At 34.0% G+C, this 18761-nt stretch overlaps 1 protein-coding gene across 2 annotated transcripts in view; it reads left to right on the top strand.

The window, feature by feature from the left end:
- LOC111050880 (serine/threonine-protein phosphatase 6 regulatory ankyrin repeat subunit A) overlaps positions 1 to 18761 on the top strand; it is a 187719-nt gene that overhangs the window by 112077 nt on the left and 56881 nt on the right. For both annotated transcript variants that reach the window (XM_039429781.1, XM_039429782.1), the window contains exons 7-12: positions 2563 to 2668; positions 4857 to 5053; positions 8389 to 8487; positions 9677 to 9770; positions 12022 to 12230; positions 12834 to 13091. In XM_039429781.1, coding sequence (XP_039285715.1) covers positions 2563 to 2668; positions 4857 to 5053; positions 8389 to 8487; positions 9677 to 9770; positions 12022 to 12230; positions 12834 to 13091 — 963 coding nt within the window. The remainder of the gene's footprint in view (positions 1 to 2562; positions 2669 to 4856; positions 5054 to 8388; positions 8488 to 9676; positions 9771 to 12021; positions 12231 to 12833; positions 13092 to 18761) is intronic.

Here is an 18761-nt window from a genome sequence, read left to right as displayed (position 1 = left end):
CGTCGATGCCTAGAGCTTCCGGAACAAAGATACCCGCACATACTGCTGAAAAAAGTGATTGAGAAAAAAGTCTTTGAAGTCATAATGATTGGAGCAATCTAGAGAGGGTGTATGGGGTCCCTGCTACAAGTCTCCTGACGGGCGATGTTCAAGCGATTCTGAACGGAGTTGACGAGAAACTGCAGGAAAACTTCAGAAGAAGATTGATGGTGAGCCAGAGGTGTTCAATCTACCCACAGCTTGAACGTTTCACCAACTATGTTCATCAGCAGGACGACTTCACGCTGGTCAAATGGTTCCTGAAGGCAAGGACTGAGCTCGTCCTGCTGAACAAGTACTCCTTCAATCGTGGTGTCAAGACGTGTTCCCTCTGCAATTTGAAGGAAGACGAGGATGTGCCCCACTTCATCGCCAGATGCCCTGTTCTCGCTGAGATCCGGACGAGACACCTGCGGAAGAGTATCCTGTCTGAAGGGGAGTTGCGGGCGCACCTGAATGGACAGAACTGGCAGGCGGTGAGCCGGTACTGCAGGGAGGCATGGCAGTACAGATTCTTTCTGGTCCAGGAGTTCAATTTTTGATTGTTTTTGTTCGAGTTGTTGTCTTTGAACTTTTCACATTTCTTTTTTTTCACATTTATTTGGAGTCTGAATATGTAAATTCCATCTGCTCCTCCAGACGGCACTTTGCCATGGAGAAAAAATGCCTACAATAAAATGTTATAACTGATTTATTTTGTAATGTAATTATTGTGAAATTGAATAAAGGCCAATTTATTTATTTATTTTTTTTTTATTATTTTTATTTATTTAAATTGGAATTTATTTGTTTGCCAAATAATTTACAGACATTTCTCCAATCACAAAATAATAATTATAATAAAGTTGACTAACGTACAAAATTTTAGAAGTATACAGTACAATATAATTAACTAGATCATGTGATAATATCATAGAGAAACAATAGCGTAAGTAGATATCCCATGGTATAGGGCGTTTATGTCGCAACTTTTACTGTTATCTCAAGCTGATAGTCCACGTAGCTCTTTCCCGTGAAGCTTTATGACGCTGTTAGTCTCTCATATTGTGCCGTTCATACACTCTTACCCGGTCAAAACAGTAAAAATCAACAATAATCGACAGTAATCGGCTTGAGATAACAGTAAAAGTTGCGATATAAACGCCCTATACCATGGGACGACTTCTTGCACTTTTGTTCCTCTATGCTAATAATAAAATTTTGGCTCTACTGGCAAAAATTAAAGGTGAATAAATATTTGTCACCTTATTATTATTATTATCGTCCTGAAAGAAATGATTGAACCTACAATGTATAGTGAGGTCCACGTTATAATGGCAGTGGAGGAAGATAGGACAACAACGTTGCCGATCCTCTGTCTTGTCAATGCCTTCTATAGACAGTAGCTGATACAGGCTTATTGATGTAATATCAACTCTTGCGAGAAACGGCTGGAGCCAGTCTATTTTACAGCTCCAGCCGTTTCTCGCACCCCATCTGCCATTTATTGCGATTATTCCAGTCTCCCTGGACCAGATTTCTATTCCTCATACACGTATACACCTTATTTATCTCTTTCCTGTATAGGGCTACTTGTAATATAAATATAAAGAAAAAAAAATTTCAGTACCCTTTTTTTAAAATATTTTATCACAACATGTTTCGGTCATTTATGCCGAAATGCCGAATATGCCGTTGTGATAAAATATTTTAAAAAAAGGGTACTGAGATTTTTATTTTCTTTATATTTACGTAAACACCTGTTTGTTCCAAAGTTCGGGCGGTCTACCTCTCCTTCTTTTTCCAGGTGGATCCCAATTCAGTATCTTTTTGGGCCACCTCTCATCTCTCATCCTCTGTGCATGTCCATACAAGGCGCTTTTTTTCAATCTGCTCTACTGTTGTGTCCAGTTTCCCTATTCTGTTCCTTATCTCCGTATTCCTCACTCAATCCATCCTTGAAACACAACAACTCCGGCGCAAGAAATCCATTTCCACAGCATTTATTCTTTGAGTGTCTCGTTCTGTTGTACAATTGAATGATACATTTTTATTTTTGTGGGATTTGTATTTTTTTTTAACTCTTCATTCCCGTTTAAAAAATCAATTATATTTTATTAAGCAGAAATATATATTTTTCGATAATATCATAATAAATTTTCATAATTAAGATGTAATATTTTGTTAATTAATTATTAATTCTACATTTTTAAAAGAAGATCTTTCAACAGATCAATGCGAGAAAGAGATAGTGCTATCCCCTTTGTTGAATGATAGACAAGGATAGCAATACCATTGCTAATCAAACACTGCCATTATAACGTGGACCTCACTATAGAAGTGTTTCAAATGAGATTTGAGTCAATCTTTTTCAAATAAATTGTGATTTTTACGATATTTTTGCTTGAACTATAATAGATTTATCATGCAGTACATTATTCAAATTATTTTGAGAATTATAATATTATTTTTATACATTAATGTGAAGCCGCGTTTCGTTGGGAGCACTATTCATCAACTAATATTTTGCTAACATATTTTTAGGACGATGGACAAACGCCTCTTCACATAGCCTCCGCAGAAGGTGACGAAACTTTAGTCAAATATTTCTACGGAGTCCGTGCCAGTGCTTCCATAGCTGACCGTCAAGGTAAGACTACAACAAATTGTTTAACTTGTCATAGGGTTCTGATATGTTGTGATTTTCCTAACAATCGAAATTGTATTTCACTACAATGCTGTTCATTTATTCATTTATTTGAAGATTGAAAGATACAATATCATTCTCAACTATGAATAATAATTGGGGAAGAAACAATAGGCTTAAAGCACAAATCTGTTCCTTTCCCATTTTTAGATAGACATTGTCCAAAAATAGGTTATGTTTACACTTTATGATTTTTGTCCAATTTTGAGTCTTAAATGAACTAGGAATTTAGAATGAAGAAAAGTTAAAAACCAGATTAAATAAGAATACTTCATTGAATCATCACTGATAACTGAAAAATACTGATTAATAATCAAACATCATAAAACTTGAAAAGAATCTGAAATTTACACCTGAAACAACAGTTTCACCACGGAATACGTTAATACAATAGGGAACATTGAGGTCTACTCCTGTTGAGTATGTTCTTGTTATTACATTGTTTTGCTCTTTGTATTATTGTTCTTCTATTTATATTTTTTTATTTCTATTTAATTTTGTATTTATATTATTTATTCGTGTATGAACTATTTTCCACGACACTACATTCAAATTTATTGGATGAAAAATTATTTATTCAAAAAACTTGACTGAAGTGTCGGTAAAAATAGTTTAAAAACAAATTATTAACTAGCAGTTCGTCATGGAAGGTAAAATGGATGAGTATAATATTACTGCATGTAATTTTTCTTTTTTTAATAAATTGATTCTTTTTGACAAACAATAATTGTCCAAACTTTTTGAAATGTCTGTCCCTGAGCACCTCAACAAACATGTTTGCCGAACGTGTATGTCGAACATTTGTTCAGTGTGGACACGGCTTAAAACTTGATAGCCTACAGCACGACTCTACTCTACTAGTTCGAGACTGTTTTCATTAGCATAGTAGTGGTAGAGTAGAATGAGAAGCGGTGGTGGGGGAAGACAAGTAGTGGTAGAGTACTATCCCATGGTGCCATCCCACTCTACTCTACTAAAAACTAGTACTCTACCATGACTCTCCTCTACCATGAACGTTTTCATTGTAAGAGTTCACAAGATATTTAGTACTTGCCCAGGGAACTCATACTAATAACTATATCACCAACACTAATGAAAACCAGGCTTAAATGATTAACTATTAGTCTGAAGCTAGACATAGCATGTAAGTGACTAGAGATATAGCCTAGGACACAAGATATTGATATTGATTAATATTCATATTTTACCGTTATACTCTAATGTTATTCAATCAATTAATCAGTTATTTTATTCAAATCAACAAAATATACATAAAATAAATCAAAACACAGAAAATCACAATCAAAAATAAATTTCTAATAAAATACAAAAACAGGTTTCATGGTGGGGTGTGCTGAAAAGGAAGAAAGGAGGAACAATACCTAGCCAACTATGGTTTCCCATGTAATAGGCAGGTAAAGGGTATAAAAGTGAGGAATGAAGGGTGAAGAGGAGAAAAAAGGGAAGTATTGGAGAAGAAAGTAGGAAAAAAATTTTGTGCAAAAACTGTAAGCGAGTCCACTTTTAACAAATGTATCTAGAAGAATTGGCCTTGCAAACAGTAGTTTGAGCAGAAATCTCGAGATTCATACGTGATACGGAAGAAAAAGTTACTGTATGTCCAGGTTTTCATTTCTAGTTTAGTTTTTCTACTAATCTAAAGGTGCGTACAGATTTACGAGAACATGAGCAATTCACTTTTAATGAGCTGATGCCAACCTTTTTATATCTATATCTTATACCGTTTCTGTAAAAATACAGATATTGTCGTCAGCTGGTTAAAAGCGAATTGCTCATGTTCGCGGCGCGTATATCTGTACGCACCTCAAGAGTCTATGAGGAAGTGGTCCGGAATAAGGTTTTAGAGTTTATATAGATCAACTGTCTCATTAACTGTTACAATTATTGAGAATAATTGTATATTAATTTTGAAGACCTTGGTAGTTGTTGCGATAAAATAATCTATTGTCTTTTCTCTCTAGGGCTCTTTTTTGAATTAAAATAAAAAATAAATCTGAGTACCCTTTTCAAATTTATTTTGTCACATGTTTCTTCACATCGATCATGGCATTATATAGCCGATCTATCTATGAAAATGTATTCAACAAATGTAATGTGGTGTTGTTGACAGATCGGACGCCAATGCATTTAGCAGCCGAGAACGGTCATGCGTCGGTTATTGAGATCCTCGCCGACAAATTCAAGGCGTCTATCTACGAGCGAACCAAAGATGGCAGCACTCTGATGCATATTGCATCGCTCAACGGTCATGCCGACTGTGCCATGATGCTATTCAAGAAGGGGGTCTATCTACATATGCCAAACAAGGTACTATCATAGAGAAACGATAGCATAAGTAGATATCCCATGGTATAGGGCGTTTATGTCGCAACTTTTACTGTTATCCCAAGCCGATAGTTCACTTAGTTCTTTCCCATGCAGCTGTGTGACGCTGGTAGTATCTCAAATTGTGCCGTTCATACACTATCACACCAACAAAACAGTAAAAATTGACAATAATCGACAGTAATCGGCTTGAGATAACAGTAAAAGTTGCGACATAAATTCTCTATACCATGGGGTATCGACCTATGCTATTGTTTCTCTATGGAACTATTCATTTATTTTTGTCATAGTCATTCAATTTCATATGTTTTCCATGCATGAAATCAAGCCGGTAAACAGCTGTTTGTAGAACAAATAAACATATAGTTCTCATTACAGCATACTCTACTGTATTGAAACCATATGTTTTCTTTACAGTCTATGTATGTTTCCTAGTTCCAAAATAGGAACACCAAAACTGCTACAAAAAACCACCTTCCGCGCTCCTGGTGGACGTTTTGTGAACTTCCACAAAATTCCTGACTCGGAATTTGTAAACTAGGTTATGTTTATAGAATGCATGTAGTAACTTCAGCACAAGCAGGTAATGTTTTCTATTTCTCATTTATTCTTTTCTAGATAATTATGACAAAAAATACTGTACGTTACTTGGACGTGAATGTCTTTTGCAGTGCTCGAATGAAATCTAGTCTCGGCTAACGACTCGACTGGAAACATCGTTCTCGCCTGCAAAAGACCCCTTCGCGTTCATGTGACATAAGATACTATTATTTCGAAAAAAAAATCAATTTCAACTCGGAAACAACAAGCATGATAACCCTGAAAATTTTCCTGTACAAAAATAGACCATAGATTCTCATTTAAATTTGAAACAAAAAATGTCCAGTAACACTTTTTATATCAATGTTAGTTTCCTGGATTTGAAGATTTTCTATATTTAAAAGAAAAACTTCAAATTATTCTAGAAAACTATCAAAATTCAATTCTAATTTATCAGCTATTATCCTCTATTGAAGGCAATGGCAGGGCAGAGATTCGGCAACAATGTTTTTTCATCTTTCACAATCATCATTACAACGGGGACCTCACTAAAAGTGCTAATATGTAATGCGGGTTGCATATACAGCCCCTGTGCTGATATGAAATGCGGGTTGCATATAAAGCCCCTGTGCTGATATGTAATGCGGGTTGCATATACAGCCCCTGTGCTGATATGAAATGCGGGTTGCATACAGATCGCCTGCTCAGTTTCGCCGCTGCTACAGTATATAAATACAGAGTGTTTCAGAAGTAGTGTCAAACATTTTAGGGTATTTTTCCCGGATGATAGAAGACTACAATAATGTCGTATTTCAAGTGTCCTAAACTCAGCGGTTATCCTTATAGCTGTCATTTTGTTTTTTTCACTCAGGAATTTTTATCTCATGAATGAAATGTTATATTGATTTGGCATGAAAATTTATGCTATGAAGACTCAACTTTGAAGAATAAAATAAAACATTCTCTATGTAAATTTTCAAAATGGACGTCATTTGAAATTTTTGATTGCAAATTTCACGAGAACCGTTCACTTTACAAAAAAATTAGAGAGGACAAAAAAGTTAGAAAATTCTATCAAGATTTCAAGGATGCCTTATTTATTAGGATTGGTCGGAAAATAACAGAGAAATTAATTCTATTCGTACTGCATGCATGACACTTTTCACCATTCAAACATCAATTCTAAATTTTTAATTCCAATTGTATTCAAGATGAAGCTTTGAAACTCGTTGTGACTCCATATGGCCTTACAGCCTATTATACAATGTTTTTCAGATGATCTTCTTTGTCTTGTGCATTCATGCAGTACGAAAAGAATTAATTTCTCTGTTATTCTTTAACCAATATTAATAAATGAAATTATCCATGAAATCTTAATAAAAGTGAAAAAAAGAAAATGGCAGCTATAGGGATAACCGCTGAGTTTTGGACACTTGAAATACGACATTTGAAGTCTTCTATCATCTAAGAACAATACCCTAAAATGTTCGACAATACTTCTGAAACATCCTGTATAACTAGTCAATAACTAAAATATTATCAGTCAAAATCTAATTGACCGAGCGAAGTGAGGTCTAAGATTCAAGTCGACGGTTTGACATTTCTCTTAATGTTTTATTGTTTAAATGTTTAAATGTTTAAATGTTTAAATGTTTAAATGTTTAAATGTTTAAATGTTTAAATGTTTAAATGTTTAAATGTTTAAATGTTTAAATGTTTAAATGTTTAAATGTTAAATGTTTAATGTTTAAATGTTTAAATGTTTAAATGTTTAAATGTTTAAATGTTTAAATGTTTAAATGTTTAAATGTTTAAATGTTTAAATGTTTAAATGTTTAAATGTTTAAATGTTTAAATGTTTAAATGTTTAAATGTTTAAATGTTTAAATGTTTAAATGTTTAAATGTTTAAATGTTTAAATGTTTAAATGTTTAAATGTTAAATGTTTAAATGTTTAAATGTTTAAATGTTTAAATGTTTAAATGTTAAATGTTTAAATGTTTAAATGTTCAAATGTTTAAATGTTTAAATGTTTAAATGTTTAAATGTTTAAATTTTAAATGTTTAAATGTTTAAATGTTTAAATGTTTAAATGTTTAAATGTTTAAATGTTTAAATGTTTAAATGTTTAAATGTTTAATGTTTAAATGTTTAAATGTTTAAATGTTTAAAGTTTAAATGTTTAAATGTTTGAATGTTGAAATTTTGAATTTCAAGGATAATATGAAAGGAAAAGGAATTCCTCCATACTCTGATATCACTATTTTATATAATCATCTACTCTGAATATAGGATTAATCAGACTATAGAATTATTTATAATCAATTAGCTGACAAGTGGATTACAAAGATGTTCTGGAGAGGCCGTGTCTATTTCTATAGGGTCTATAGTTTCAATCAAAGACCTTGAAGAGTTATGCATCTTTAAGGTCTTTGGTTTCAATATTTTGTCTCGCAGTCATGATATTATTATGCGTGGCGTGCCCATCAGTATCAATATTTTCACATTTAAAAAAACTAATTTGATAGGTAATCAAATGAAATTATAATATTTTTTATTGTAAAAAATTAATTTTCATCAAATGGAATGATTATCACGGAACTGGATGAATTATATCATATGGAATACAAATTCAAACGTGAACTGAGTTTGTTAACATTTCAAACAGGTGACATCAGATACTTGTGGGTGAGAAAACTGCGTGAGGTCTACTGCTCACAGAATTACTAGTAATGTTGTTCATTGAATTTGGAATAATTGTGTTTTGTTTATTGCAGAATGGTGCACGAAGTATACATACAGCTGCCATGTACGGACATACAGGCATCATAAATACATTATTATTGAAAGGAGAGAAAGTCGATGTAACCACTAGTGTAAGTAGAGTCTGCAATCTCATTTATCCATTTCACGAAATCATCTTTATATACCGGGTGTTTCAAAGAGTATTACTCAATTTTGAACAGTTATATTTATTTTTAAAATGGTGGACAAAAAACCAATTTTACATAAAATTACTTATGTGTTCTATGTGTTCTCCTTTTGAGGCTAGACAGTAGCCAAATTCATCCCAGACTGTTTGAAAGATGTCTTCTCGGACTGTAGCTACTGCATCAGTTATCCTGGTCTTTAGCTCCTCGATATCAAGTGCTAGGTGCTAGGGGAGGAACATAAACACGATCTTCAACGTTGTTCCTCTCTTAGCACTCTTGATATTGGAGAGCTAAAACCCAGGATAACTGATGCTGAAGTCCGAGAAGACATCTTGTGAATAGTCTGGGATGAATTTGGCTACTGTCTAGATGTCGGCTGGGCCTCAAAAGGAGGGCACATAGAACACTTATACATCATCATAAACTCGATACTCGTGTGCACCATTTGAAAAAAAAATGACTGTTTGAAATGGGGTTTCTTTTTGAAACACACTTTGGTATACTTGTTTTTTTTTGTTCATTTTAAAACATTTGGTAGTTGAAAAAATACGAGACATAATATTTTTATAGATTTTACCTTTCATAAATATTAAATAACAAAAATAAGTGTAGATCTTATTATTCAAATTGTACCTTCAACAATTTGCAGTGAGTTTTGAATATCCACATAAATGCATTACTCTCCAATAAAAAATGAATGATTCGAATGACTGTACCATCCAGTTTTCCTATGACAGAATCCATATCCATTTGGAATAAGCTGGTTGTTGTACAGATCTTATCCATTATCCATCAGCGTAGTATATTCATAGAGAAGAGATATCATAAGAAGATATCCCATGGTAAAGGGCGTTTATATTCCAAGTTTAGATAAGATTACACATAGTCCGAAATAGGACAAGTCTTGTAGCTGTTCACTTCACAAAATGTTCAGTTCTTAATTATTTTTACAAAGTGGATTTTTGAATTTAGATGCTTCAAAACCAAACATAGAAGAACAATTTCACATTATTATCAATTAATAAATCAAGCGCATCCTAATAATGAGATGTTTGCATTTTCTAAACATATTAATATACATTGTAGATTGAAGCTTCATTGCGTTTCTCAAACGATTTATTATATTTTTCAGGATAACTACACTCCTTTACACATAGCAACAGAGGCCTGCAAGCCATCAGTTGTTGAAACTCTGCTCGGCTACGGAGCGGACGTTCATGTGAGGGGTGAGTGGCGTGAGTCCTATCTATGCTATGTTACCATTAACTCCATTTGGACTGCCTAGTATGTAAAATCCTATTCAGGAGTGAAAGTGAACATTTCCATAGTGATGTCCACGTTATAATGGCGGTAGAGAAAGATAGGAGAACAGCGTCGCGTTGCCGATTCTCTGCCTTGCCACTATGAAGGTTAGCTGATACCTGTATATCTGATCCTATTATATTGAGCGAGCAATTTATGTATTTTCATATCTGATTATTCTTATATCTGGTTATTTATGTTCGGATCTTGAAAACGGCTCTAACGATTTTCACGAATTTTGGAACATAGTAGGTTTATGATATAAAAATTCGATTGCACTATGTCTCATCCCTGGGAAAACTCGCTGAAGGACATTAGAAGGATAATTCATCTTTGGAAGAACAGATGTCTGTATAATTTCGTCGTCTATCGATAACAGAAGATGACTGTGCCTTCGTGGGAGATCAGCTGTGTAATCATTCAATCAGCTTACCGTATCTCGCGAGAAATATTATCTAGAAATTTTATCAAAATAATCGATTTGTTGACATGACATGTTTTATCACTCTAAATCGGAGTATATCATAATATTAAAAGTTAATCATCATTTTACAGTTTTGAGTGATTAGTGAATGTTATTTTGTTATTCAATTTTGTTTGTAAACGATTTAAATTAGAACTTTTCTGTTTTTAAATATTTAAAAACTGACCGGGAGAGAAAAACTAAGGCTAGGCGCCACCAGTTAGTCAAGACAAGACATGATCAGACACGTTTAGTCACAATAATACACATAGTTACTTATGACGCAACTCACACTAATTGGTCATTGCAATTAGACATGCCTTCATAAGCAACTATGTGAAGATTGTGACGAAGCATGACTTGTCTTGTCTTGACTAACCGGTGTACGCCCAGCCTAAGGATACCCCTTGTACTATTTCTCTCCCAGATTTAGATAACATTTTGAAATTTCGAAAGTATCTAAGACTAGCTGGCCGCCCGGCGAACTTCGTACCGCCAAATGCATCTCATGACAAAACTTTAGCTGAGGAGGCGCGATGCGGCATTTTGCATCCAGGTGCTTCTTGCTTATTGGTTTGAATGGAAGAACTCACATACACTGAATCGGGCATGGCGTGGAACGGTGTGATAAGACAATCTCCATAAAATCAACACTTTGTACCATCAAGCCGCGCCTCTTCAGGTGTGCTTAGCCTAATCTTAAATGCACCATATTTTTATGAAAATTATCCAACAATTAGTATTCAAATTTATATCTGAATACAGTATGGACTTCTCATGTGCTAAGCCAGTTGTGCGGCAGTTTGTATTTTCAGATATATTTGAATACAGCTTGCTGGGAATGGTATATCTCCTTGCTGATGATTATTCCGTGCATACCCTAAATTTACAGCATTTCGATTTCTACGACCCAAGTTTGGACGTCGTTCGTACTGCGGCATTATTATTAGAATTAAAATTTTGTGAATCAGTAAAAATAAAATAGAAAAATCTGGTGTGGCGCACTCACACAACTTTCCTTGCCGTTATGAAAATTGATCAACTGTCGCTAGTGTTCCCGCGCATCTCAAGTCCACTTTTCTAAGATCTGAGCCAGTTGGTGACAGGACAATAACGCTGGAGACACACGAAGTCTGCTATCTCTTCATAGTGAATGATTTAATAGAATCAACAGTTGCCAACAGTTCGCAATTGAATAATCTTATTTTCTCTAATTTCGAGCTTATTTTCAATTTTAGGTGAAAATGTTACTGAAGATTAATTGTAGAGAATTTCATGCTCAATCTTTTCCAATTGGAATTTGAGAACACACACACACACACACACACACACACACACACACACACACACACACACACACACACACACACACACTGTGTGTGGCAAGCTCACAAATCTTCTCCCATAAGGATTACATGTAAACTTTGAAGGACCTTAGGAAAGAGTCCTGAAGTCGGATCATGAATTTGATAGGCCATAAATCCGCTCCTGAAAATAACAAAATAAACTAAAAAAATCATCAAATTCGGTGCACACATAAAAAAGTTATTAAATGTCAAAATTTGAGGCTCGATTTTTATTTATATAGATAATTTTATTTACATTAATTTAGCAACACCAATTTAGATTAAATACTGTCATTATATAATGTGGTCCTCAGCACTACAGTATCTGAAACCATGATATTCAAGATAGTTTTATTGTATTTGCAGGTGGGAAACTGCTAGAAACGCCGCTGCATATTGCCGCGCGGGTGAAAGAGGGGGACCGATGTGCGTTGATGCTGCTCAAGTCAGGTGCCAACACCAATTTGCCCATGGAGAATGGACAGACTGCCATCCACATATCAGCCATGCAGGGCAACGAGCATGCCCTCATGCTGCTCCTCGAAGACGGCGGTGATCCGCTTAGGAAATCAAAAGTAAGCCACATTTTCTATATACAGGGTCACACAGAATAACGGGAACTTTTAAAAAAGCCATAGAACATTAGTGGGAAGGCCAAAAATGATTCTATTCAAACTAATGTGAAGATCAAGACTTGCTATTTGAGAATTATTAATAACATCTATCACTTTTTGACAATTACTTCTTCAAGATAGCTTCTTCCTGCACGAATACACTCTTAAAATCTGTATTGAGATTCCTGAACGATTGCGAAATTAAAGGATAGAAATATTTTTTTAATTTCTGATTATCACAATCAGTGGAGCATGAAACGACTATGAATAATCCTATGGCCCGATTGCACAAAAGCCGGTTAAATTTTAACCGTGATTAAATTCACGAGAACCAATCAGAGAAGACCTTTTTGATAAGACGGATTCTCTGATTGGTTCTCGTGAAATTAATCACGGTTAAAATTCAACCGGCTTTTGTGCAACCGGGCCAAAGTCCACATTTCTGGTTTTCTCAATCAGATAAAATAATGTAAACAATAATTTCTAATCAGGTTATCAATTCTTTAGGGTTTTAGGGTATGTATGTGATTTTCCTAATACCCATAACTATTTTTAATTTTGCAGAACGGCGAAACGCCCCTGCACCTAGCCTGCGCCAGCTGCAAATCGGACATCGTGAAGAAGCTGATAGACTTTGTTCGTGAGAAGCAGGGCGCCGAAACGGCCACCACCTATGTGAACATGGTGAACGACGAGGGTGCCAGTCCGCTGCATTACGGCGCACGCATCTCCAAAAAGCAGGTCACCGGAGAAATGGAGGACAAGGAGGTGGTCAGGCTGCTGCTCGAGAATGGCGCCGAGACGTCATTGCAGACAAAAAATGTCAGTTCATTTTGAATTCATTCAATTTAAAAACAATTATATTGAGGTCCTCGTTATAATGACAATGTTTTATTAGCAATGGCATTGCTATCCTTGTCTATCATTCAACAAAGCGGATAGCGCTATATCTTTCTCGCTTTGCTCTGTTGCTAGATCGTCTTTTAACAATGTTGAATAATTAAATAATTAATATTTCATCTTAATAATTATGAAAATTCAGTATAGAATTATTGAAAAATGTATTTTCTTGTTTGATAAAATATAATATATTTTTCCTACAGTTACCTTGAAAAGTGACGATTCCTGCACTGATTACAGAACGCAAAGATTCACTTTTCCGTTCTAGTGCGGGAATAGTATATTTCGCACCTAGGGTCGAAAATGTACGTTTTCCGGCTCGAGATCGCGGTTTTCAAGTTCGAGACGAAGTCGAGAACTTGAAGCGTTCGAGAGCCGGAAAAACATTTTTGCCCATGTTGCGAACGCTATTTTTCGCCACACCAAAAAAAAACTTCCCAATATTTATAAGAAATTGAAAAATTAATAAAATTCAAACAGCCTATTTTGATAGTTTGAATCTTGGTTATGACAACTTTTACTGTCAATTAATTTCAATATTACTAATTAATAATTTACAATAGTGACCATATTTTTATACTATTAATATTTCGAATAATTGTTTGAATTTTTATAGCTCGCGCTTTGCGCCCGGTGCAATATCTCATGGATAGATGGATGAATAGAATTTTCATTACTATTTTGAAATAATGTGATGAAAAAAATAATATAATTGCATATTTCACAGTTTTGTCTCAAAATATATCTAAAAAGTTGATTGAAATTTAAATTATGGTAACTAATATAAAAAATAGCTAATAAAAGTCGAAATTCATCGACAAAAAAAAATGTCATTGACCGAGATTCGAACCTAGATCGTGTTTGTTATTCACTGAGCTTTGAGAGTTCTTTTGTATTACACCTTTATGCTCTCGGCTATTGCGTATTGTTGAACAAAAAGGCCTGACTGATAACTCTTAGCATACAAGTAATACTGTAAACTAGACTTCTAAAAAAGTTTACTTCACTCCTAAAAAGCGTACAACCTTTGACTATAGAAAGAAGGTTGTTCTTTCTATAGAAGAAGGTTCTTTCTATAGTCAAAGGTACAACAGACTTTGGCTCATGACTTATATTATTAAAATTAATATTATTATCTGTTTCACAATAAAATTTTCACTCTGAATTAAGTCAGGTAACGTATGTAGGCTACTATAATATAGTGTATAGTGGCATATTAATTTGAAGCCGGTTTGCCGGCATTTTCACAACAAAATATTGCTCTGAAATCATAGAGAAAACATTCGAAGATTCATTCTTGAGTGGGCCTAATGTTTTCTCTATATGGTTCAATATTAAAGAAAAATTATCTAAAAGTTTTAATAATGAATTATGGAAAAATTACTAGGAATTTTTTAGTCAAGGCTGAGTTTCACCAGTAGGCTTACCTTAAACTTCAGATCTCTGCTGTATTTTCTTGTTATTATAGTTGATTGTATTGCATTAAGAAGTGGAATTCGATAATAAAAAAGAAACAATTATTACTCTACCTCACTTTTAAATATTGATACAATTATTGTACTTTGATTTCAAATTCGATTCTTCACTTTTAAATACTTGCGATACGTACCTTTCTGACAATGGACAATGCAGCCATTGTATTCATTGTTTGATATCAAAAACACAATAATAAATTTATATTAAATTATTAAACAGTAATTTATAAAATATATTATAGACATAATACTGCGATTCACGATACATAATTACAGTCGATTATTACAGTCGTTATGAGATTATCTCTCTATGATTTTTGTGAGATCGGACACGATCAGCTGTTATTCAAGGTCATTTTACAGCCCTAGGGCCGTAAAGTTTTACCGGCCTGGTCGGAAAACAATCACTTTCGGCCTCCATATGACGAATATAAATCATAACGCACGTAAACCAGCTCATTACATCCAAGTGTGGCGAAAAAATCTTTTCTGCACTCCAGATTTGCAACATGGCAACACAAAATAGTTGGTGGGTTAAATGGAGGATTAGTGCACGACAACAAAAATTGAGTTGGTAACAATGACTGTGTTCAGATTTAGATGAGAATCATTTCAATGGGTACCCTACATTTATGATAAAATCCCAATCTAGAAATCCAAAACAAGAATAATGTTCATCTAAATCATAATTGAATAATCATCATTTACGAATTCTAATCATTTAATGATAAATAATAGTTCTTTTCTATTGATAATAATTATTATTATATCAACTGCAAGAAATGAGAAAAGAAGCAAATATACATTATAAAATTCGAATTTTGAGGTTAAATGATTACCGTTTGATATTCATATAAATAGAAATAATAAAAAACATAACAATACTACAATAAATATTCTCTGTTGTCTATGTTATTTTTATAAATATTTCTCAGTTTACATTGAGAATTTATCTCGGTAATTTGAGCAAAAGTCTAAATTTCTGAATTGTGTTTCAGTAATTTTTAGCTGGATGAAACAAACTTAGGTACGATTCTTCCCGCTAGGTCGCGCGCTTGTCGAATCAGCCATCTTGTTGTGTTCAGCCATTTTGCAGCTCGGTTCAGCCAACAAGCTGCTGGCGTGTATGTTGAATGTGAATTTTTTGTTCCATCTGTATTTTTTCTGATTCTTGAATGAATAAAAATGAGAATTTTGGCTGAGAATTTTCAACTTCAATTGGATTATTAATTTTTAAATAGATTAAGGTTGCTATTAATAACAGCATCACACACACAAACATTTGATGGATTTCAGCCATCATTTTACCCATAATCATTTAATCAACCACTTCTCATATTCAATGGTAACTGTAGGAAAAGTTTAATGTGAAATACGTGAGCAAAGTTCATCTGCTGCACTCAAGAAGCCATTCCGCCCTCGCCTACGGCTCGGGCATAAATGTTTCTTTCGGTGCAGCAAACTGTCACTTTGCGCACTAGTTGCACAAATAACTATTTCGCTACACTGCACAGAAAGCAGCTGTTTTCCAGTCCCTACGTAGATATGAAAGACATTGTTTGCAGATGACTCTCGTCTGACATCAGAACAGGTTTCTTTCCAGCTAAGGCCGGAAAGAGTACCTACCCTTTCCGGCCGCGAAATTTCAAGTGTGCTAAAACAGCTGATCAAAAAGCTTGTCATTATTTGAGTTTATTATTCAATAATTAAAACATTTTGAATAATATCATCTTATTGTCATTTGAAAGAATAAGAAAGTATAAACTCAACCTCCCACATAATTGAACATAATCTTTTAGGTTATTTAGACAAATCAGAATTAAAATGAAAATACTTGAACAATTTCCTGATATTCAGATTACCTCAGATTTGCTAGAGCTATGACCTTCCACTTTGGCTTTCGGAAGTGCTTAATAAACAATTATTCTCATATATATATATATATATATATATATATATATATATATATAATATATATATATATATATATATATATATATATTAATTGTTCATTTTTCTGTGTGGCGAAAAATAGCGTTCGCAACACGGGCAAAAATGTTTTTTCCGGCGAAAAGTCTCATTTTCGGCCCTAGGTACGAAATATACTATTAAACGAGCATTAACAGTTAATATTATATCAATAAACCTGTATCAGCTACCGTCTATAGGAGGCATTGACAAGACTGAAGATCGGCAACGTTGTTCTCCTATCTCCACTGCCATTATAACGTGGACCTCACTGTAGGGCTGGTTTCCGAGCTCGGGATTTAGCTAAGCTCTAGACTTTAAACAGCTGGAATCGGAAAATTGGCTTTCCCAAAACAGGGCGTAGTCGCAGTCTACGTTTGAATTGAATTTCAAAGTACTAGAAAATTGAACCCAAACAAGGGAAAATAGTGTAAAGTTTCAGCTATTTTAAATTATTAAGGAATGTTTCATTTTGTCGAGGAATACGTTTCCAGTAATCTGAATATGCGAGAAATTTGTGATATTTTCACCATTTCCATATAGTCTCGCATATTCAAAGTTGCGTTTCTTGTGATACACTTCAGATAAAAAATCCAACAAGTAGTCGAAGTTGTAGAAACTTTTCTCATCATTCCACTCACATGAATAATACTTTTGATTCCAATACCGTTCAAAAGTTACAGCCAATTGAAAAATTATTATTTTTATTTTCTCATTTTCTTGCGATTTTACTGTTATTCAAGGGTCTCTAAAACGAGTACAATAAATGATAAAAACTTGAGATAGGTCTCAAATTGAAGAGAATGTCATGCTCTATAAGATAAGCTGCCTTAAATTCATCTTGCATCACTCTATATTATCGAGAAACTGTCGAGACTGTAAAAAAGAGAAGAATATCGCAAATTTCTTGATTTTTTTTAAACTAACCTATCTTACTTTATAATTATATTTCGTTTACCTCACATGAAAGAGAAGATTCTGTTTCTTAAATCAAGACCAAGTACCATTTTTTATCATTTCGGGTTACCGAGATACACAGTTTTATATAATTATAGAAATTGGCCATTTTTCTGTGTATTAAATATGGACTAAAATACACTAAAAGAGATTCTTTTTATTTTGTCATCAGATTTCAGTTATGATACATGATTTTGAACCGCCTTGACGAGCTGAGGAGAATTAGCTGTAGGACGAGGAGATCTGATTATTCTATCAAAAGTTATAAGTGTTTAAAGTTTTGATCCTTGACGTATCCTTATGACGTACCCTTCCACTAGGAAATAATGAAATTAAATGTTTCTAACGGGTGATTCTCATAGAAAATAACATTTGTGAGATGATTTCAGCCGAAATATGTATTTTTTGTGAGGAAGGCCTTGAAAAGATATTTTAATGAGAAATTTGTATTTTGGCTGTAGGACATGATTTTCTATTTTTGGGTGTATTCCCCCTCCCCCCCCATACTAAATTCGATAATTCCCAAGGAATCCTGTTCAGAATTAATTGTTATTTCATGTGATATGTGGTTTTTAATCTGTACTAGGAAAATATCCAAGTTGTATAGAGTAGAAGTGGTAGATTTGCATAATTTTGAAAACCCCTTAAAAAATACCCCTTTTTGAAATTTCGTAGCTCTGGAACCAAAAATGGTAGAATCCTGCGCGACCACTCAATTCATTGGAAATTTTATTCTTTTTAATTTTGTCAAGAATGATTTTCCTCCAAAAACTCGGAGTTTTCAAGATTAAATGGAAAAAGTGAAAAAAGCCCGAAATTTTAGGGGTTTTTTGGGGTTTTGGGAGTGAAGCCGCCCTCTGGCATATCAGCAAATTTCAGATTCAAATTTAGCGCCCCAAAATACATATTGAACCGTCAAGAAAAATTTTTTTGGGGCTGTTTCCTGAAAAACGACTGGACTACAAAGCCAGTAGCTCATTTTTTGTAAAATTAAAAAGTGAACGCTCATGCAACCTAACGAATCTGTTCAGTACTACCACGGAATAAGCATACAATAGTAGTGCTTCTTTCCTCTGTGGTACTACATAAGACTTCTGCTAATGCTTCATCGTCTGACATCAGAACAGGTTTCTTTCCAGCTAAGGCCGGAAAGAGTACCTACCCTTTCCGGCCGCGAAATTTCAAGTGTGCT

The sequence above is a fragment of the Nilaparvata lugens genome, chromosome 5 (assembly GCF_014356525.2).
Source record: "Nilaparvata lugens isolate BPH chromosome 5, ASM1435652v1, whole genome shotgun sequence".
Taxonomy (NCBI): domain Eukaryota; kingdom Metazoa; phylum Arthropoda; class Insecta; order Hemiptera; family Delphacidae; genus Nilaparvata; species Nilaparvata lugens.
This window is presented reverse-complemented; position numbering and strand designations above follow the sequence as displayed.